At 37.0% G+C, this 23,880-nt stretch overlaps 1 protein-coding gene across 16 annotated transcripts in view; it reads left to right on the forward strand.

The window, feature by feature from the left end:
- PDE1C (phosphodiesterase 1C) overlaps positions 1 to 23,880 on the forward strand; it is a 573,061-nt gene that overhangs the window by 430,275 nt on the left and 118,906 nt on the right. For all 16 annotated transcript variants that reach the window (XM_054494175.2, XM_054494171.2, XM_054494172.1 and 13 more), the window contains 5 exons: positions 4,775 to 4,888; positions 6,468 to 6,650; positions 7,610 to 7,676; positions 12,182 to 12,298; positions 21,535 to 21,675. In XM_054494175.2, the coding sequence (XP_054350150.1) occupies positions 4,775 to 4,888; positions 6,468 to 6,650; positions 7,610 to 7,676; positions 12,182 to 12,298; positions 21,535 to 21,675 (622 nt within the window). The remainder of the gene's footprint in view (positions 1 to 4,774; positions 4,889 to 6,467; positions 6,651 to 7,609; positions 7,677 to 12,181; positions 12,299 to 21,534; positions 21,676 to 23,880) is intronic.

Genomic DNA, 23,880 nt, shown 5'->3' on the forward strand with positions numbered 1-23,880 from the left:
GCATCCCACATATTGATTGGTGTGGGGTCAGGGGAAGTCAGCATCCAGGGCTTGCTCCGGATCTGAGGGCACAGGGAACTGAAGAGATGCAGTATCTCATCGTATGCCTTGCAGGTAAGAAGCATACAGAAAGCAAAGAATTTACACCGAGAAATGCAAGAGTCATGAAAAGATGCAATGGCTCATCCACAATGAAATTGCACACTGTCTTAACTGAAAGGCATCTTGCCAAAGTTGGAAGGCATAAGCACTTCCTAAAATGGTGTTGCACTTCTATACTGGAACTATTATCTGGCAGCCGCAGTGACAGAAATGGATGGAGTGCTGGAAACTATGAGCATTCTCTCAGAAGAGAAACCTTATTAATATTATTATTATTTGTATATTTTCCTACTTCTTTATCTTCCTTCCTTGTAAATTTATTTCCAGTGCTCATGAAATAAATTCCCTTTAGGTGTCCAGACCAAACATTCCTCTGGGTAGTATTAAAACACCAGATCTCCATCTTTCCCAAAATATAGGCTGCAGCATACCATGAGACCTGGCCCCTGAGGACATTTGCCTTTTAGATGGAATGAATTGACATTTGCCTTTTAGATGGAATGAAAAGCATCTAGACAACTTTACTAGGAAAACAAAGGAGAGCAGTTGAGCCCTCTGGCCTCAGCTAGTCTTTTCCAGTTGAACAAAAATACTTTATGACAGGGGTATGAAAGATCCTGGCTAATTTTCAGACAACCCTTCTTAAGATAGGTTAAGATCTAGGGAATACCTTCACTACAATGACAAATAGAGAGGGGTCCTTATTTTCATGAACTTAAATTGGCCAATGATAAAAGAGCTAATTTGAAACTCTTTTGCCCAAAGAATAGCCATTTCACCAAGAGGTAGGTAGGATATGGCAGGGCAGGGCTTGATATTCCAAATGGAAAGGATAAAGAGCTAGAGAAAGGTGGGCTGAGGGGCCGTTGGAGCATAAGCACCTGAACGCTATGCTAAAGCTCAACAGAATTTGAAAGGGGCATCTGGAATCACTAGGCTTTGTGTGGCAGCTACATAAAGCAGAAAGTTGGCAGCTGCAGCTTGTGTCTGACATGGGTGACACCCAAACAGGAGATGGGTATATACAATGCTGGTCACCACTTAACTCTTTTTAACAGTAAGTTCTTATAGTCTTTCTATTGTCATGTTTTATTTCTTTTTAAAGAAACTTTTTATTATATTGATTTGGGCTTTTGCCTTTGTTTCATAGATCTATGTTTTTTTTTTTAATTGTATTGAACACACATCAGATGCTCCCTAAAATTCACTTCTGTTTCCGTTAGTGATTTTTTTTTCAAAAGTGAGTCCTTTCACATTTTGAATGCTGTATTCTCTTCTGTCTTTATTGCTGTATCTCTTCATGAATGTTTTTTTCTGTTTCATCATCCTTGAGTAAAGAAAGGTGAATGTCAGCTGGGTGTTGTTCCATAAACAGAGTGACGGGTTGTTCTAGGTTCCCTCACTGTCTGCCAGGAAGTTGATTGAATCTTCTGCTCATCTCATAAGCTGGAAAGACAGGGTTACATGTAAATTTCTAGTGCCTCCCACGCACCCAAAAGGTGCATTATTTCTGTGTCATTTCCTCTCTGGATCTGTTGAAACCACTTGGCTAGGGTTTTGCTTTCTATTTACAGCTTCCTGTTGGGTCAGAACTTCACACTGAATGCATAAATGTGACTGCCTAATGTCTGCCTGGCACCACTGGTGACTACATCAGGGAGAAGCCTCTGAATGGCTGATTTTCTGCTAATTGTGGCACAAAGCCTGGGTCTCTCTGGTGGAGCTGATTTCAGTGCTACTCATCAGAACAGCTGAGTGAGATTCTGAGTGAAGCTTTCCCTGAAGGCCCCACTCCTGTTCTGGCTTGGGGTCCCAGCTCCCTGATCACAAGGTGATATGAGGCCCCTTCATGACTTGATTCTCTCAATACTATGCTTTCCCAGGAGTGAGAATTGTTAAAAAGTAGTGGCTATACATCCATAGTCCATTTAATGTCCTTAATAATTCCAATTATTTTTCAACTGATGAGAATTAGCTTTTAATTTTGTAAAAGTGGGAGAGGAAGTGTTTGTATGAGAAATAGGAGATTGTCCTAGTAAAAGGAGACGTGTCAGCTGATTTTCATGTTTAGTTGTCCTTGTATTATCAGCATTTTATCTGCCTCTTCTTTCCAGAATCTGTTTAAATTACTTGTCCATTTTGTAAAGTTTGAGTTAGTTAAATCTAGGTCATGAATCAACAATCCATTTAACTGGAGACTCACGAATCCACTCCCTTGGAAGACCACTGTGCTAGAGTATGCCTTAAAGTTTTTGTTTTTGTTTTGTTTTCTGGAAAGGATATGAATGATAAATTTTCAAGTTGTTGACACCTGAGAATATATTTATTGGCTTCTTATGTACTTGGTAACTCTGTAGATGTAGATGTAAATGTCTTGAAGTTTCCCATATTATTCTCAAAAATTGGTACTGTTATTAAATTGCTTTTTGATGTTTGACTTGATAGAAGTAGATGGCCAGGACAATTTTTTGTTACTTTGTAAGTATTATGTTTCATTTTCTCAAAGATTTTCAAGTTTGTTTCTTTATTCTTTGAAATCAAAAATTACAGTAGCATACATTTGATGTTTTCATTTACTTTTAAAAAATTGCATTTGATCCCTTTTCATCTGCTTATACAGGTTTTACTTTAGCCTAGGAAAACTTATTCAATTAAAGCTGCTTCAGTTGTTTATTTCCTATGAAAGTTCTCTTATAGGTAGATAGGATCTTCTGGCTTTTCCTTCTGTTACTCTTATAATTTTTCTCATGATTTTCTTGGTTTTTGTCATTTCCTCTTAGGTTCTAGAATTGAGATGGGTTCTACTAGAGATTCATGTCAGTTCCTGGTAGAACCTATAAGCCCCAAATGGAGAGAGGCATTTTTAAGAAGTTTAATTTTACTCTCATTTTTGAGAGTAAACTTTAAAAAGTCTAATTTTACTTTCATTTTTGAGACTAAACTTTAAAAAGTTTAATTTTACTCTCATTTTGTCATTTGAGAGTCCAAACAGCCTAGGGGGTGGCTGAGCACCTTGAGGTGAGAGTCAGAGCTGGAGGCAGACTTAGCCAGGAATGTGTTTTGCTAAAGAGCTTCCAATCCTTATTTGGAACAGCAGTCAGGGCTCCCTGCTGCTGTCTCCCCATTCTTTGGCAGGCTGGCTATCCCTTCTGTGTGAGTGACTGGCAAGCCCTTCCCTGCCAACTCCCTGTCCCGTGCTGCCTCTGAAATTCAGAACTCTTCCCAGTGCTGCTAATGGCATTTCCAAGGCTGACCTTCACCTCCAAGCCTGCAGGGGCCTCTGCTGATTTCCTTTTCATATTTCCCTTTGATATATTGCAGATTCATAATTCAAGTAGAGACTGCCTGAATCTAATGTTATTTGTATTTTATATCATTGAAATTCCTGGAAATTTTTTTATGGTTGACCCTCTTGCCTACTTTTTAAGGTTGATCCAAGATTTTTTCTCATTCTTTATTGTGGGTCATTTTCATGCAAATCAGGAAGGGAGTAGTTTATACCTTGCCATGAAGGCAAACTATTTGAGGATATTTTGATGTCAGGAAGGTGAGAACAGATTGCATATACCAACAGGAAGTGGAGATTTGACAATCATTTTAAATATCTTGCTAGAATTTTTCTCATTTGGTTATCTGTGGTGATCAAAGTCATTGAATAATGACAATAGTTATAACAATTGCCTTTTCAAAGAACAACCATGAGTCACATACTCTATATCAATTTCATTTAATCTTCAGGTCAACTTTAGAAATTTCATACTTCGCTCTTCATTAAGATAACACTCAAAGATGTTACATAACTTACCTAGGGTTGCACAGCTAATAAGTTATGAAGTGAGCTTCAAACCCCATTTTGTCTTCAAGGTCTCTACTCTTTTCATTGCTGGTTATCAAACAGCCTGGAGAGTTGCCCAATCTCCAAATCTCTGTGGTATTTACAGTATTCTCAGTTACCGCATGTTGATCATCTGTAGTCATTTTATTGTTCTCATGAATACTAAGTCCTCTGTGCAGATAATGTTCATATAAATGACAGAAAAAACATGTTTTATTGCCTCTCTTGTATAGTCTGGAGTTCCTCGGTTTAAAATCAATCCTCATATTTTCTTTTTTTTTTTAACTAGGGTATTTATCTCCTCTCAGAGTGATTTTTTCTGTCCAGTAAAACAATTTACTTTCATCTATTCCTTCTGTAGCCCTCTTGTGGTTCTCAGTGGTTTAAATGTTTTCATCTGTCTTGGGACATGCCTGGGTCATGGGGCTGCCATTATCTGGGGCCACTGCTGGACCAAGTGCCTTCAACAGAGCAGAATCTCAAGAGGTATTTGGTGATTTTGCTGCTGGTCAGGCTTTACTACATCAACATAGAACAAAAAAGTTGAAAATTTGAGAAAAAGCAAAATCATTGATAATTTAGGATTCATAAAGCTAAAAGCTAGCTAGAAAGTATGGTCAGTGCCTGGTTGGAGAGAAATTCTTTCTTCTTACTTCACAATGGCAAAAATGTATACATTTATTTTATTACTTGCTCCTTTGGTCCTATAATTATTTTCCTTTCAGATGTATCAGAATAAGTGAGAATATTCGATGACTGTAAAATATATCACCATAGTTGTAGGATTATTCTTTGTTTCCTCTATTCTAATGAAATTATGTCTTTTTATTTTTCTAGATTGCGGTCTTTGGTCAAACAATTAGAGAGAGGGGAAGCTTCAGTGGTAGATCTTAAGAAGAATTTGGAATATGCAGCCACAGTGCTTGAATCTGTGTATATTGATGAAACAAGGTAAGCTAAAAATAACAAAAGACATTAGTATAGTGATGGTAAATTTTCTCTTAAATGGCTTTTCTGACATTGTCCCCCATGCCAGGAATGGGGTGACATTCAAATTACTCATCTTTGAGTTTTAGTTTCCACAAACAAAGAGGATAGATGTGGACAAGTCACTTACTCTCTGTACCTCCTCATCTATAAAAGGAGCTAATAGAACAAATCTCATATGGCCACCATGACAAGGAAGTGAGATCACGAAAGAGGAGAAAAACTGATTTTTAAAAATCCACTAAGATTTTAAAAATCAGATATAGAGCTCCATTGTAATTATTGTATGTTGTTAGTGTTAGTCTAAAAATTGTGTTTATGTTTTAATTCATAATGTCCATTAGTAAATGGAGGCTCCTGAAGTGATCAAGAAGCTTGTGTTCTCTTAAGCACCCAGCATTCCCTCTTCAGTCTTATGTATGTCGCTGATTTACTTAGCAGGTTTATTCCACTTGAATTATCTAAACGTATTAAAGCGGTTTCAGTTACTACATATGTTTGAAGGTTACAAAGTTGCATTTCTTTTGAAAAATGTTGAAATGTTGAATATGAAAGGTGTGTATTTTTTTTCCCTAATTTAGACAGGCTTCTCTGTCAGTATTTGTGATGTCTTACTTTTATTTGCCAAATTCCAATCTGAAAGTATTTTACAGTAATCTAAGATTTGTATGGTTTACTATTACTATTATTTTGCTGACACACTTGGTTTCTAATTTAAGGAAATTCGATATCATAGCTTTTTTCCAAATGTTATGTTTCCTCCACTTACCCCCACCCCAATTGGTAAGTCTAAAGGAAAAAAAAAATCCAAACACCTTTACATTGGCAGCTACTTTTACTGCTAATTTTTAATTGGGTTTACTGTAAATTTGACATGCTATTTTAGGTTTTATTTTAACATTGCTCTTTGTGTTCGATTCTAGTGGTCTGACCTATGAACAAGTTTGAAAAATCAGCAAAACACAGCTGTTAGATGATTAAATCATTGTGCGCAAATAAAGAACTGCATTATTTTGAAAATTTTCCTTGAATTTAGACATTTAAATTTTGGTAGCAACCTATCAAACTAGAAAGAATATTGATTGTCATCACTTAGGATCACTACTTCAGAGGACTGGGTTGCTGTGATTTGGTAAATACTTTGCGAAGTCTCTAAGTATCCATTTATATTTTTAAACAAAATAATGTCACATGGTCCATCTATTAAATAATACAAGGCTCCCTGTGAAGGCATTTTTAAATAGAAGGTTTAAATTTCACTCAAATGCCACAGAGTGCTTCTGGGTACAATGGACCAGTTCCTTTGTCCAGTCTGGTTGAGAGAACCATCCTGAAATATCAGTGGAAGCCAAGACCATCACGAAACACACATGGCGAGCTTACGTAAGCCTTACCAAAAAGGCACTGTATTTTTTGTGGCCAATTTAATTTGGTTTCTTTGCACCTAACATGCAGGTGAGGCAGAGAGGAGCAGTTGCTTTGAACAGAGAGCTCCAACTTCAGATTTAATCTCAGTGTGCTGATTCCGTTTCTTGTGTTTCAGGAGACTCCTGGATACAGAGGATGAGCTCAGTGACATTCAGTCAGATGCTGTGCCTTCTGAGGTCCGAGACTGGCTGGCCTCCACCTTCACGCGGCAGATGGGGATGATGCTCAGGAGGAGCGAGGAGAAGCCCCGGTTCAAGAGCATCGTTCACGCAGTGCAGGCTGGGATATTTGTGGAGAGGTGAAGATGTCATTCATTGTCATTTAGTGACTAAAGCAGCCAAAGCAACACGTTTCCAATAACTGGAAGCTTTGCTTTAATGTGGTTTTCCTATCTTTATAAATACTGAAAATTGTGGGTAGAAACAGATAGTCTTGAATGAGAAATGGCAAAAACATATCTATTTTAATCTCTGTAGCATCATTAGGAAAAGCTTTTACTTTTGCTCAGAATTTTTTTGTTTACCAGAGAAGATTTAGTTTGAGGTCAGTCTCTAATTTTTAAAGCAGTAAATCATCTCATCTATCATCTTTTGAAATAGGTGGATGATGTCTCAATTTGGAACAGATCTGGGATGCTTTGCGGTTGCTGACCCAGGGAAGACAGTTCATTTCAGTGGTTTGAAGCCCCCAGGGCACTTCAGTTTTATTAGCTATTTTACTCTTTGAAATCAAATTGACCCCCTTACCCAGCAATAGATTCCAGAAATAGATATATTCTTCCTATAATCCTTATCGTGTAATTATACATTTTAGAAACACCATGGTAAGTTTAAAGATTACCTGGGACATTTTTCCTTCTTGTTTTTGACAGTTCTAAAGAACAAGCTATTCTAAATGGGTTACCTATAGGAGTTCTTCATTCAGGTTAAATTACTACACTGCTTACTGTCTGTTCTGTACTATAATTCACTCTGGCAGAAGAAGTGACCCATTTAATAATTTAATTTCCAGTCTGGGGCCTATAGAGTTAGGTTTTTTTCCCCCAACGGTTCATATGTTTGGGATTGCTTTAATTTCTTTCGAATTTAACACTTAGACCACCTGAGTGAATATTAAAAATGTCAAAAAATGAATTTTAGGTTCTTTGGATCACCCCACTTGACTTCTCATTATTTGTCAATACTTGGTATGAGTCTGTGGTTTACAAATCCTACTTTGTAAGATATCATGTTGCATTTTTCCCTTTTGACTTTTCAGAATGTATAGACGGACATCAAACATGGTTGGACTGAGCTATCCACCAGCTGTTATTGAGGCATTAAAGGTAATACGAGTGAAAAGATTTTACAGTGTACATGGTACCTAATAAAAAGTAGAGTTAAATTTGTTATAAGATTAGAGGCTTTCATTTACAGTTACTTTTCCAGTTATTCCTGACTTTATTCTTTCATTATCTTTTTATTATTTGTTCTAACAGTATCACTGTCTTTTCACCCTTCATCTTCCCAATTTAAAAACAATCGAACTCTGTGTGGGTTTCATTTCTTTCTAGTACTGTAGAGTAGTTTAAGTTTTATACAGTGATCTGTCATTATGAGATTTATCTGATTTTGCCATACGAGATCAAGTATGTTATGGCTATAAGTATTCAACATTAGGAGGATCTTCAGTATTTGTAATTGTCCCATTATCTGATTACCTACTCCAAGTCCATTTTATAGATGAAGAAACCAAGACTCAGCAAGATTTAAAAAAAGAGTTAATTAGAGACAGAGCTAATGTTTGATATCAGAGTTTTCAGCACATGGTAAGCTCTTAGTAATGTTTTACTGCATGAACTTATGGCCCGAGAGCCCTTGTCCCATCTATATAGCCCATTGTTTTCCAAAGACTCTCACTGAGCCAAATGTTCCCTCGGAAATCATACAAATGTTTGAGTTTAAATGGGCTACATCCTGCAGAATTACCTCTAATCAGGCAAGTTCTTGGAATTGTATAGAATATCTCCAGGAGCCCCAAAGCAGATGCATTCCTGAAGGCATTGGTCTGAGGGTATTTGAGATTTGCTAAACTTGATTTGGCTTCTGGATTCCAATGTGTTGCTGATCCTGTAGCCCAAGATCACTGAGTTTGTTGACATCACATGTTGTCTATGTATGGACTTGGGCCATGTGCTTAGGGACATTGTAGCATTTTGACCTTTGCTAAAGCCATTGTTTTCTTTCTCCAAAACCTGAAAAATGTGATATTTTCAGAAGCTAAATTACCTATTCATGGAATTAGGGGGTGGGGAGTGCTTCTTGATTAATTTAATGTCAAGAAAGAGCCCCTTGGGACAATCTTGATTATATATTCATAGGCCTTTCTCTTGTCTCGGAGACATTTACTAGCTGAATTTGAGAGACCATATATACACAGATTCTCATTTCTCCTTTGTCTCTACCCTTTCTGTCTCTTCTTACCTAATCTTAAAAGCAGGAAGGATACTCAGGAAGGACCCAGCAAGAAGATGTGTCTTTTCTCCCATTCCTCTTTAACCCCTAATCTGATGCCCAATACATCAGTGTAATGTACAGTGATATTTCCCATTTTAATCAGTGAAATCACTTCAGGAAATCTGATATTTCTTAACGTCCACTATGAAGTTGTATTAATTTTCATAATTGAACCTGAACATTCAATCAAACTCTTAGAAACATTAAAAGCATCTTTATTGTCTTTAATTTTTTCCTTTATCAGGAACATAAATACAAGAGGGTATACTGGTACCAAGACATTTATGAAAATGTTTCTTCCAAATTGAAGCCTCTTTTCTATGCAGAATAACTGAGAAAGAATTGGAACAAACTGTGATGTGCATGAATTGTTATTTTATACTTAGCGAAAAGAAATTCTCAGATGCACACATGTTGTCTGAGGGGACAGGTACTTAGATTATTCAGATAAGGAAGACCTACTAGCTTTCTAAATAAATTGCTACTTCTCCTCACATATATTGTTGATATGTGCATTAAAGCTAAAGCTGCTATTTCTCTTGACTGTGTCCCCTGTTTACTGGGGAAGTTCAAAGCTTTTTACAATGTAATGTTTTTTCCACTTCTCCAGAGGCTGATTTTATTTGCAATGAGTTGGAGCGATCACAGATATAGACTCTTTTGTTTCTTTCTTTATGTACTACATGTTAGAAAAAAGATTATTTCCACTTCATTGCCAGAAGTTCATATGGAATCATTACTGTTTTCTCTTATTACAGAAATTTTCCCTAAAGACTGAGAGAATACAATTCCCTAAAATAACCCTTATGCTGCTGTCATGTTAACCTTTGTGGTTAACATAAGAACACGACATAAGATGATATTTAAGTAATATAGTAATGAACCAGTCTCTAAATTTGAAACATGTTGCATTGTGTTATTTTTGCTTTTTCCGTTATATATATATGTATAGATGTAAACTTCTAACTTGAGGTGTTCTACCTCTAGTCTTCTGAGATTAGCCTAATGGAATGTAGCTGTGTGCTCTTCTTTGGAAGGACATCTGTTTTGTGACTCAGGAAGTGACACCTTGGAAAGACTCCAGGCTCAAAGTGGGAGGAGATGAGGAGGTTCTCGCTTCCTTTGTGTTAGACTAACAGGAAGTTCCTGCAATTTCTCTACAGGAAGTGTCCTTGGGCAAAATTTGGTGAATGAGGAAGAATGGTTGAAGGCAGTTAAACTGGGTACTTGTTAAAAATGCGGATTCCAGGCCCCACACCAGGATTCTCTGGAGTCACCACTGGAGGATCCATATTTTGGCTAAGCCCCTCAACTGGTTCTGAAGAACATTAGACTGAGGATTACAGCTAAGCCTTCCCTAACATGAGGGACCAAAGAGGACATCCATCTCACTCTCTCTATTTGCTCATCCTCTTTGTTCTCTAAGTCCTGATATTCAAATAAATCTTGGCTTTTTATCATGATAATCTCTTTATTTCTAGTGATAGAGAGCCCTTTCCTTTCTGGACACTAGGATTAAAAATTGTCAGAAGTGACACAGCGTTTTCCAACCTACTGAGTTGTCAGTGACTTTTTCCTTAGGACTAAAGATAAGACAATGTATGTGACTCATGGCAGTGCCAATGATAGTAACCAAGGTAAAGCTTTAGGTCTTGGGTTAATCTTAAGTGTCCTTGCTGTCTATAGCCTGGAACCTAGTGGGATATTAAAGGGATGAGGCCTGGGTCACAGCACATATTCATGGCATTTACAATTTCATCTGTTGGCAGTGAGATCATTAAGGGTCGTTAGTGAGGTTATTACCTGGTTCTGCTACCTTATGGTGCTAGACATTTCAATTAATCGCTCTGAGGTTGCCATCTATAAAACCGGAGAAAGTAACACCTATCTCTAGACTTGCGAGGTTTTGCAAATGCATGTAAACACTCACACTGTGCCTAGCACAGAAAATGTGCTCACAGAAATGTGCCTGTCACTATTTCTTTGGTTATTTTAATGGAGGGGCAGTTATTGAAGACTTAAGTGAGGTTACCACTAAGTGTGAATTGGAGGAATTCAATTTAAACCCCTCCGGAAAAGTTTGATTTTCCTATATACAATTCTGTTTTCCCTGAAAACAGTTTATTAGCCTCCAGGAGGGAGACCCTTGATGGCCTTGGGATGAATTTCACAGTTGGAATGTTTGGTCAGGAACAAAATTGGGATGGATGGATTATGTTGGAATTCAGTGAGGGCTGGGGTGAGAGTCACTCATGAGAACCAAGGTCTCTACCAGTGTACCATCTGACACCTTGCCTGTAGGCAGTGTGGTCTCATGTGAATCCTTGCTGTCAAGCTCAAGTGAATATGCTTCACTCAACCACGGGAAGTGAGATCTTGGTGCCGTGAAAAACCAAATGACTGTTGCTTTAACCATTGCTTAAACAAATCTTGGTTTACTACATCCACAAGAAGTTGGTTACAATAAGCCAAAGCTCAACAGACTGTATTTACATATATTTTGGAGTAGCTATTTACAGGCAAAGACTTTGAACTTCAGGGATGGTGTATAAGGTGTGTGTTCAGTTTAGTTTTTCCTTTTACTTTTTTTCAGTAAAGTGACTAACAGATTTGAGGACAAGATCCCAGACTAGTGACTCCAGAAATGGTAGCATTTTTCTGTCATAAGAAATGAATGCTTTCTTTTTGGTTTCAGCTCAGCAGTTTAGATTGATGTGGCATATTGTTTTGTGTTCTACATCATGCATGTTTCTGAACACTTCTGAATGAGTTAACATTCTTAACTGTAAACTTAGAGGAAGTCATTGGATAGTGTCAAGGGATTGGAAAGAAGTTCAGAGAAGAGAAGCACCATAGGCTGTAGTGAATTAAACAGTAGCAGCTGCAGGGCTTAATGGAAAGCAACTGATCTTAGGCATCCAACCTATGTTTGTGTTCTGGCCCTGCCTGTATCTCCAGTGCTTACGCACCTTGGGTGTTAGGGAAATTAGGTAATTTATCAGTTTTCTTATCCATAAAATGTGACGAATATCTATAATTTAGAGTTGTTTTCAGGATAATTTACATATTTATCATCAACCATAATGCCTGTCATACAGTAGGTACTCAATAAATTATGGCTATTTTTATTAGTAATAAGACTATTTAATTTTTTTAACAGTAGATACTATGTAGACTAGCCAGATTGGAAAAAGTTAGAGAGTGGAAAGTCTGTTTGAGTGTCACACTGTGAAATCTCCAGTGAGGGCTGCAGGCAGACTTGAAAGTGAGGAGATTGGTAGGTGTGTAAGTGACTGTGGGCTAATGTGTTCTTTCTCTCCACCCTGTCCTGCAGGATGTGGACAAGTGGTCCTTTGACGTCTTTTCCCTCAATGAGGCCAGTGGGGATCATGCACTGAAATTTATTTTCTATGAACTACTCACACGCTATGATCTGATCAGCCGTTTCAAGGTCAGTACCTCTTTAAAAAGAAAAATAAATAAACTACATGCATATGTTTATCCTCATATGACTTTTGGTTTCAGACTCTTTTAATATGCAGAATGAAAACTGCTCCAGGCGACTGAGGAAGCATTCTTCGGATAGCCACTGCTGTGAATTCCTCTGTGGAGGGTGATTTTGATTGCGCCCTTGGTGGGTCTCAGCGGCATGGGAGAGACGGGAGAGACCCATTTAGATTCCAGTCTTCCTGGAAGCACAACCCAAAGCCTGTAATAACCAAGCTCCCTTTCAGGCTCTGCCCAAAGGTCTCATTTCCACATGACTTTGTGTCCTATCGACCAACGCTGTCAGAGGGGCAGTAATGGAGACAGAGTGAGCATCTGCTGTCTCTGTAAACCTTTTTTTTTTCCCACCATTTGGCTCATTCAGACAAATACTATCACTTATCATCTGTGACAGGTCATTGGTGTTTCCCAGCCATTCATGCTTCAAATTAATTCTTCAACTTTACATAAAGAACTTGAATCATTTCCAGTGTTCACCTCCCTATAGCCTTCTAATACTGTAGACTCTCGAGGTGGGGTCAGATCCTCAGGGAGTTGATGTAGTCATCTGCCAACATCTATGGTATCAAGCTCCTCTGACTTCCCTCATCAAAGGGATGAGCCTCTGGAAAACACAAGTCTTTTTCTGTACAACATATTGATTTCTCCGGAGAGGTGGTTCTTTATTTTCTCCTAGGGACTGTGTATTTGGAGAGGTATCTATTTTTTTATTGGTACAAATGTTGTATATATTTATAGGGTACATGTGATATTTTTTTACACACATAGACTATGTAATGATCAAGACAGGGTTTTTGGGGTGTCCATTACCTGCATTATTTATCATTTCTATGTGTTGGGAACATTTCAAGTCCTCTCTTCTAGCTATTTTGAAATGCACAATACGTTCTTGTTAACTGTAGTCACCCTACTCTGCTACTGAATATTAGACTTTAATCCTTCTATCTAACTGTATGTTGGTACCCATTAACCAATCCCTCTTTATCACCAACCTCCTATACCCCCACACACATCCCAGCCTCCAGTATCTATCATTCTACTCTCTAACTGCGTAAGATCAACCTTTTTAGTTCCCACATGTGAGTGAGAACATGTGCTATTTGTCTTTCCATGCTTGGATTATTTCACTTAATGTAATAACTTCCAATTCTATCCATGTTGCTGCAAATGACATGATTTCATTCTTTTTATGGCTGAATAGTATTCCATTCTGGTTGTATACCAAGTTTTCTTTATCCATTCATCCGTTGGTGGACACTTAGCTTGATTCTGTATCTTAGCTATTGTGAATAGTACTGCAATAAACATGAGGGTGCAGATATCTCTTTGATACACTGATTTCTTTCTTGCTTTTTTTTTTTTTTTTTTAATAAATACCCAGTAGTGAGATTGCTGGATTGCATGGTAGTTCTACTTTTAGAATTTTTTTTTATTTGAGAAATCCCAACACTGTTTTCCATAGTGACTGTACTAATTTACATTCCCACCAACATTGTAGAAGTGTTCCCTTTTCTCTACATCCTCACCAGCATCTTTTTTTTTTTTTTTTTTTTTTTTTTTTTAACCATAATAGCCATTCTTACTGGGGTAAGATGATATCTCATTGTGCTTTTGATTTTCATTTCCCTGATGATTAGTGGTAATGAGCACTTTTTTCATGTACCCATTGTCCATTATATGTCTTCATTTGAGAAATGTCTATTTATATCTTTGCCCACTTTTTAATGGGATTATTTGTTATTTTTAACAAGTTGTTTGAGTTTCCTGTACATTTTGGCTATTAGTCATTTGTCAGATGAATATTTTGCAGATACTTCTCCTATTTAACAGGTTGTCTCTTCCCTCTGTTGTTTCCTGTGCAGAAGATTTTTAGTTTAATATAGTCCCATTTGTCTATTTTTGTTTTTATTGCCTGTGTTTTTGAGGTCTTAGCCATAAAATCTTTGCCTAGACCAATTTCCTGAAGTGTTTTATTCTCTTGTAGTTTTATAGTTTTGAGTATTATGTTTAAGTCCGTGATACATTTTGAGTTGATTTTTGTATATGATGAGAGACGGATGTCTAGTTTTATTCTTCTATATATGGATATTCAATTTTCCCAGAGTTATTTCTTGAAGAAGGGGTCCTTTCTGTAAGTTTTTGGTGCCTTTGTCAAAAATCAGTTAGCTGCAAATATGTGGATTTATTTATGGGTTTCTTATTCTATTCCATTGAACTGTGTGTCTGTTTTTATAATAATACCATGCTGTTTTGGTTACTATAGCCTTGTAACATATTTTGAATTTATGTAGTGTGATGCCTCCAGCTTTGTTCTTTTTGCTCAGCATTGCTTTGGCTATTTGGGCTCTTCAGGGGCTCCCTATATATTTTTTCTATTTCTGTGAAAAATGACATTGTTATTTTGATAGGGATTGCATTAAATATGTAAATTACTTTGGGCAGCATGGTCATTTTAACAATATTAATTCTTCTGATCCATGAGCATGGGGTATCTTTCCATTTATTTGTGCCCTCTTCAATTTCTTTCATCATTGTTGTGTAGTTTTCCTTAGAGAGTTCTTGTGCCTCCTTGGGTAAATTTATTCCTAGGTATTTTTTTTTTGGTAGCTATTATAAATGATATTGCTTTCTTGATTTCCTTTTTTGGCTAGTTCATTGTTCACGTATAGAAACACTACTGACTTTTTAAACTTTTATTTTATTTTATTTTTTAAATATAGGGATAGGATTGCATTATGTTGCCCAGGCTGATCTTGAACTACTGGCCTCAAGCAATCAGCCTCCCAAAATGCTAGGATTACAGGTGTGAGCCACTGTGCCCAGCTGGTACTGATTTTTGTATGTTGATTTTGTATCCTGCAACTTTACTGAATTCATCAGATCTAAGACCTTTTTTGTGGAGTCTTTAGCTTTTTCTAGATATAAGATTATATTGCCTGCAAAGAGAGAAAATTTGACTTAATCTTTTCCAATTTTGATGCCCTTTATATCTTTCCTTTGCCTGATTGCTCTGGCTAAGACTTCAAGTACTATGTTGAATGGAGTGGTAAAAGTGGAGATATTCATATTGCTCCAGTTCTTAGAGGAAAGCCTTTCAAAATGTCCCCATTCAGTATGAAGTTAACTGTGTGTTTTTATATATGATCTTTATTATATTGATATATGTTCTTTCAATTCCTAGTTTGTTGAGAGTTTTTATCATGAAGGGATATTGAATTTTATTGAATGTTTTTCTGCATCTATTGAGACTATCATATGGTTTTTGTCTTTCATTCTCTTGATATGTGACGTATCACGTTTATTGATTTGCATATGTTGAACTATCCTTGTATCCCTGGGATAAATCCTACTCAATCATGGTGTATAATCTTTTTGATGTGCTGCGGATTCAGTTTGCTAGTATTTTGTTGAGGATTTTTCATCTATGTTCATCAAGGATAGTGGCCTGTAGTTTCGTTTTATTGTTGTTGCATCCTTGTCCAGTTTTGGTATCAGGGAAATGCTGGCATTGTAGAATTAGTTAGGGAGAAGGAGAAATTGCCCCTCAATTTTTTGGAATAGTTTGAGGAGAACTGATGTTAGTCCTTCTTTGAAAGTTTGGAGGAATTTGATAGTGAAGCCATCTGGTCCTAGACTTCTCTTTTTCAGGAGAATTTGTATTACTGATTCAAACTCATTACTCGTTATTGGTCTGTCCAGGTTTTCAATTTCTTCATGATTCAATTTTGGTAAGTTGTATGTGTCCAGGAACTTATCCATTTCCTCTAAGTTTTCCAGTTTGTTAGTACATAGTTGTTCATAATAGTCTCTGATGACCTTTTGTATTTCTGTGGTATCAGTTGTAATATCTCCCTTTTCACTTCTGATGTTGTTTATTTGGATCTTCTCTTTTTTCTTTGTTAGTCTAGCTAGCAATTTCGTTATTTTGTTTGTCTTTTCAAAAAAACAACTTTTCTCATTTCATTGCTCCATTGCATTGTTTTGTTAGTCTCTATTTAATTTAATTCTGCTCTGATCTTCATTATTTCTTTTTTTTACTAATTTAAGTTTGGTTTGATATTGCTTTCTTTTTCATTGAGGTGCAGTGTTAGGTTGTTTATTTGGAATTTTTCTACTTTTTGGATGTACACACTTATTGCTAAAATTTCCCTTTTAGCACTGCTTTTGCAGTATTCCATAGCATTTGGTATGTTTAGATTTTCATTTGCTTTAAAAATGTTTTTATTTTCTCCTTGGATTCTTTCTTAATCCAATGGTGAATCGGGAACATGTTTAATTTCCATGTATTTGTACAGTTTCCAAATTTCCTCTTGTTATTGATTTCTAGTTTTATTTTACTGTGATCTGAGAAGACACTTGATATTATTTTGATTTTTAATTTTTTGAGACTTATTTTGTGTCCTAACATATGGTCTAGGCTGGAAAATGTTCTTTGTGTTGATGAGAAAAATTTGTGTTCTGTAGCTGTTGGATAAAATGTTCTGTGTCTATTAGGTCCATTTGGTCTAATGTGAAGTTTAAATCCAACTTTGTTAATTTTCTGTATAGGTGTTCTGTTTGATGCTATGATAGAATGCTGAAGTCTCAAACTGTTATTGTATTAGAGTCTATCTCTTCTTTAGGTCTAGTAATATTTGCTTTATACATCTGGGTGCTTCACTTTTGGGTGTGTGTATGTTTAGAAATGTTATATCCTCTTGCTGAATTGATTCTCTTTTCATTATACCATGACTTTCTTTGTCTTTTTTTGCCATTTTTGACTTAAAGTCTGTTTTATCTGATATAAGTATAGCTACTCCTGCTTGCTTTTGATTTCCATTTGCATGGAATACTTTTTATGTCTTTTTCTTTTCAGTCTACGTGTGTCTTTACAGGTGAAAAGAGTTTCTTATAGGTGACATATAGTTGGATCGTGGATTTATTTTTAATCCATTTAGCTAGTCTGTCTTTTAAGTGGGAAGTTTAATTGATTTACATTCAAAATTGCTATTGATATGTGAGGACTTATTCCAGTCATTTTATTAATTAATTTCAGATTGTGTTGTATGTCCTTTCTTACATTCTTATTATTTATAATTGTGGTTTGGTGGTTTTCTGTAGTGGTAACATTCAGGTCTTTTCTCTTCCTCATTTGTGTATTTGCTTTACCAGTGAGTTTTTTCCTTTTGCATTTTCATGATGGTAGATGTTGTTTCTTTGTTTCCAGGCGTAAGACTCCCTTAAGCATTCACTGTAGGTCTGGTCAAGTAATAAGGAATTCCCTCTGCATTTGCTTGTGTGGGAAAGGCTTTATTTCTCCTTTATTAATGAAGCATACCTTTGCTGAATATAGCATCCTTGGTTGGCTTTTTTTTCTTTTAGGACTTTGAATCTATTATCCCATTATCTTTTTGCCTGTAGGGTTTCTAATGAGATATTTTCTGTTCATCTGGTGAAGGTTTCCTTATAAGTGACTACATGTTTTTCTCTTGCTGTTTTTAGAATTTTTTGTCTTTGATTTTGACAGTTTGGCTCTAATGTGCTGTGGAGATCTTTTTGAATTGTATCTGTTTGGGAATCTTTGAGCTTCCTGTGTCTGGGTGTCTAAGTCTCTTGCTACGTTTGGGAATTTTTCCACTAGTATTTTGTTAAATAGGTTTTCTGACTCTTTTCTTTCCTCTTTGCTTTTGGGGACACTAAAAATGCAAATATTTGGTTGTTTAATGGTGGCCCATTCACCACATGGCTTTGTTTATTCTTTTTTCTTTATTTTTGCCAGACTGAATTTTTTGTGAAGACCTGTCTTCTAGTTCTGAACTTTTTTCTTCTTGCTTGGTCTAGTCTACTGTTGAAGGTTTGAAATGTATTTTGTATTTCATTAAATGAATTCTTCTATTCCATAATTTCTCTTTGCTAATTTGTATGATAGCTATCTCTTTGGTAAATTTATCATTAATATCCTGAATTGTTTTCTTGATTTCTTTGTGTTACTTTTATGTATTCTCTTGTATATCGCTGAGCTTCTTTAGAATCAATAATTTGAATTATTTATCCAAGACTTCATAAATTTCACTTTGATTGGGGTCTCTTGCTGGGTAATTAGTACGATCGTTTGGAAGTGTCATATTTCCTTGCTTTATAAATGTTTCTTGTGTCCTTATGTCAATATCTGTGCATCTTGTTTAACAGTCACTTATTTCTATTTTTAAAATTTGCTTTCACATGGGAAGACTTTTTCCTGAAGACGTATCTATGATGTTGGTTGAGTAGAGAACTTTGGCTTTAATTCTGGCTGTGTGTAGTAGTGCAGTCTTTGTATGATTCCTTTGGCTGTAAACCGTGTCAGCAGTGTACGTGATTTCTTCAGTAGCTTAGAGTGTAATTGTTAGTGGAGGCTGTTGTGATGTTTCACTGGAGATGGGATGCCAGTTGGGCCTGACCTTGGGCCCCAGTAGTGGCAGTGGTGGGCCAAGCATGCCTGTCCCATGCCTTGGGCCCCAGGGAGTTCTACACTTGCACTGGTGTTAGCAGGTTCAAGAGGCCTGATTCTTGGGCTTCCAGGTGGCTTGCTCAGGAGCCAGTGGTAGCAGCAGTGGGCCAAGTCGATTGGGGGCTTCTCAGTCCCCTAAACAGTAGGCATGGCATGAGCATTGGAAGTAGCAGTGGTGAGACTAACCCCTCAGTTCCAAGCATTATAGAGGTGGCTACAACAGGCTAGGTGGGCCAGTCTCCAAGCTCACAGGTGGCATGTGCAGGTGGGTGCCAGCTGTGATGGGAGCATCAGTTTGAGTGGGCCTGACCTCAGGTGCTTGAGAGGAGTACTCAGTTCCCAATAGTGGTGGACTGGACTGGGCTATCCTCAGGCCCCCAGATGGTGTGTTGAGGCACTGGAAGGTGTGGAGCTGGGCCTGTTGGATCTGCAGCCCTGCTACTGTGGAGGGTATTGTTGCTTTCAGTGGCAGCAGCTGTATACAGGTGGCTGGGGAGCATGCACTTCACTTGTGCTTTGGTCATGGCTGCAGCAGCCCTCCATGGAAGCTGCTGCAGGTGGGGGGTTTTGTCCTTAGGGTGCATGAACATGCATGGTGGGTTTGTTCCTGGGGGCAGTGCAGTCTTTGCTGATGGTTCATACTTCATCCCTGGAGGCAACAGCCAGCCACAGTGGTGGCTGCAGGCAGAGAATGTCAATGGGGCTCCAGAGATATGGAGATACAAGGACTATTGAGCCCCCAGGTAGTAGGCAGTTTGGTGGGGGCCAGGCTCTCAATATGTTGCCTTACTGTAGCTGGTTAGGGGGTTAGGAGATGTGTGGGACCCAGCATGAGCTCCCTGTATGGACCAATGTCTTCATGTGATCTCCAGGCAGCTCTCTGTCTTAGTCTCAGGGTCTGCCAGGGTTTAGGGGCTTTCTGGTGGCTAGGATACAGGAGTCCAAGGTGGGAATGTGGACTGCTAGCCATCACTCACTTACCTTTATTTTCTCTGGAGAGATAGCCTCTCCAGGATTCCAGCCAATCCATGCCTTGATTCCCTCTCCTTCCTTGCTTTAGGTGTTTCCTCTTACTTCTCTGTTGAATTCTAGTGTTGGATAATCTATTTGAAATGTGATTATCTACTTGCTAGTTTGGTTCTTTTTTGTGGAGGAGGTGAGTACCAGATGCCTATAGTTAGCCATCTTGAAGCCCCTCCCACTGAGGAAATATGTCTTTACATGACTACAAATACTTCATGGCCGTGGTCCTTAGGTCCTTAATTTGTCTTCGCATTGGAAATCTGTATGAAAATCTTGTGGATGCTGGAGAGGATGCTGGAGACTTTCCTTGGAACAAAGTTCCTGTGCACACACACACAGCCCTTTCAGCAACTGTTAGATCTCTGTAAAACAACCCAACGAGCCCAGGTTCATTGGATCTTTATTTTTAAAAATGGTAGTGAATTCATCTCTGACCTCTTAAAGATTGTATTTTAATTTTTAAAAATCCACAAATGGTAAAATGGAAGAATACGACCAAGGGAGAACAGATTATGGAATCTCAGGAGCATTAACTTAGAATTTCCTTATTTTTTTTTTCACAAATGTAATTGTTAATCCTCAGGAAGACACATCCTCTCCTTTTCCCCTAGCCTTATATTGTATAATTTACCCTGAACCATGGAATGGATCCAGAAAACTAATACAATGACTGTTTTCTGGATGCCCTTATTATGTACATGCATTTTGCAATGTTCTTCGCTGTTACATAGAAAAGGAAGGCATGTATATTATACATATTTCAGATGAAAAAACAATTAATCTAATTGGAAATATTCTGAGTGACTGGTAGTTGCAAATAAAGGCTGAAGTATTTTATTCGTTGAGAAATAAATGAATACGTACTATGCAGCATATCTCATTTATTTGTAGGAAAACAAAGTGCACAAAAATCTTAAGTTATAAAATTATGGCAAAACAAATATAAACTACCTGAAAACAATGCCCTTTGAAAGGAGTGGTTATATACGTTGGACACATAAGAAAAACAAAACAAAATCGAAACCCAAAACCAAGCAAAAACAAAACTCAAAACCAAAATGTGATAGTCTGTTATATATGGGAACAGGAACAGGCTGTATTCTTATGTTTGTTACTTGGCAATTTATAGTTAGTGACTTAGAATTTGGAAGATTTCATTCTACTGATATTACATTACAAATAGTGAATGATTCCACAAACGGGTACTAATTATTAGTATTATTTTTGAATTCCTCAGTGTTATTTACAACATTGTTTGGTGTCCTGTGTAGCATCTTTTTTTCCCTTAGGGTTAGAGGGGAAGGATATTTAAGAGTAGAGGAGGACAAGGAAATACAGAAAATTAACATAGTCACCAACAACTCAGTTTTCTATGTGTGTATTAAAAATTACTGCTTTACATGTTACTAAAACTGAGTATCTTAAAATGATTAGATGTCATTTCTCAGGGATTCTGAAATGAGCAACAAAGAAAAATTTACAAGGCAGGCTATTCCTCAACCAAGGACTTCCTGTTAGATTTTCAAATTATCTGATAATTTTGTCAGTAATTTTTATTAACTGTGTAAGTTCCAATTTCCTCATGTGTTATGCCTTCAGAGAAAAAGCAGTCCTGGTGCCTTAGACTTTTGTGTCTCCATTGAAAGCAGTGAAGTCACTAGTTAATTAACCTTACTGCTCTCTTTCAGATCCCCATTTCTGCACTTGTCTCATTTGTGGAGGCCCTGGAAGTGGGATACAGCAAACACAAAAATCCTTACCATAACTTAATGCACGCTGCTGATGTTACACAGACAGTGCATTACCTCCTCTATAAGACAGGAGTGGCGGTAAGTAGGGATAGGAACTCTTAGGTTCCCCAAAAGATGTAAGGATGAGTTTTTAGTGGTGACTGTTCCAATTCTGATGAGGTGGAGGCCACGAGTCATGCATTGTTTTATGGACTTCCTGTTTCCCAGGAGTAATCTAACCAATATGGAACGCCTTGGAGTTCCCCGTTGCCTCTGAAATTTTCTCCATCCTGAGCCTGATGAGATCCTAGTAGTGATTTGCATCTTCACTGGGTTATAGCCAATTTAAATATAAAGATTACAACTAAATGTGTATTTCTAGATATGGAGAGTGGTACTATAAACCTTTTGCTAATAACAATGATATTCATGTATACTGAAATTGTATTCAATGTACTTGGCAACCTTGTTACACAAAGTTAGCTTTTGGTTTAAACCACTAGGTCTTTTTCACAGAGACTATAGTTATTCACATCCTATTTGTATGCCTTTGATTATTTTAACCTAACGGTAAATCTCTACTTCTAACCATTTGAAATGTTTGTTGCTTCTTTTAGCCCAACATTTTAGCTCTTCAGATGTTTTTGGTTTTGCTTTAAAAAAATTTTTTAAGACATGGAAATCTCAGTCTATCACCCAGGCTGGAGTGCAATGGTGAGATCATAGCTCACTGCAGCCTCGAACTCCTGGGCTCAAGTGGTCCTGCTATCACAGGCTGCTGTGTAGCTGGGACTATGGGCGTGCACCATCTTCAGTTGTTTTTGAATCTGTGTTTACTGACCTGCTCAACTTGGTTGTCTTTGCTTTTTTCTTTTTTTCCTTGATGTAAGCCATTCATTTAAAAAGATACAGCCATTAAAGGCAAAAACAGGTCTGTATGACTTTTTACTTTGAAATCTCCTTTAGAATTGACACTAAGATAGACATACTTTGGGTATAGTTATCAATTATCCCATAAACCCAGGGCACATTTGTTATCTTTTCCTCCAGTGCCTGTTGAAAGACTTGGCCTAATATCTTACTGAATTAAAAATGGAACATGTGGGAGGATTGTGGGCTTTGGAGCTAGATACAGTGGCTATAAATCCCTGCCTAATTGCTTACTAGATATTGTGACCTATGATAAATTACTCGAGTCTCTGAGCGAAGACTTCCTCATTTTTTTAAAATGGTGAAAAATATTCCGCTTTGTAGAAGTGCCCTGATGGTTAGGAATAAAGTATCAAAAATATTAAGTACTCTGCCTCATAAAGGAAGCTCAACAATTAGGCATTATTGTTAAAACATTGCAGAATTTTCCTAAAACCTATGATCATTTTTTCAGTTCTTCCTGATTATAAAGCTGATTTCTTAAAAATAGTATTTAAAACACTATCTTTAAAGTTATAACAAGATTAGAAAGGGAACATTTTTAACTCAATAAAAGATTTTTACCAAACATTTAGAGCAAGTATCATATTGAATGATGGTTCCATTAATACATGGAGCAAGACAGGGATACCCACATTAATACTTCTACTTGGCATTTTTCTGGAAGTCTCAGCCTCAAGAATGCGGTATGCAATATGATATCTTCAAAAGTTGAAGATATAGTCTGTGAAATAATGTGATCATCTCCTTTAGAAAATAAAATAAAGCCCTTTTAGATCAAATAAAATACTTCAATAGGTCTAGATAAAAGAGCTCTCCTATGCACTGGAAATTAACGAGTGTAATAGAAAAACGTACATTCCCAACAGTTTTTAAAAAGTATATAAATCACCTATAAGGAGCCTCAAAAACAGTAAAAAGGCAACTGTAAAACTAAATCAAAGGGCACAAAAATGATCTTTACATAAATGGAAAAGGCATCATGTTTTTAATGTGAGTGAAACCTCAGTACTATGTAGATGTCAGTTTCCCTCAAAGTAATCTATAAATTCAAAGCAATACTATTCAAAGTTTCAAGGATTTTAATATCAAACGATAATCTGAATCTGAAATTCATGTAAAATAGGTATTTCACAACCTTAGAAAAGATAATTTTGTGAAAGAACAATCTAACAGGGAATAGTTCTTACTCTCTTAGATATTGCAATATATACTGAAGCTGAGCATGTGCTGTTTGTGAAAAAATAGGCAAATATATCAATAGAATTGATTAGAGTTTCAAAAAATAAACCCAAATGTTTATTGAGAACTTATATGCTGGGTCCTTTATTATGGGATGCTATAGACTGAATGTTTGTGTTCTCCCGAATTCCT

Source organism: Pongo pygmaeus, chromosome 6 (genome assembly GCF_028885625.2).
Source record: "Pongo pygmaeus isolate AG05252 chromosome 6, NHGRI_mPonPyg2-v2.0_pri, whole genome shotgun sequence".
NCBI lineage: Eukaryota > Metazoa > Chordata > Mammalia > Primates > Hominidae > Pongo > Pongo pygmaeus.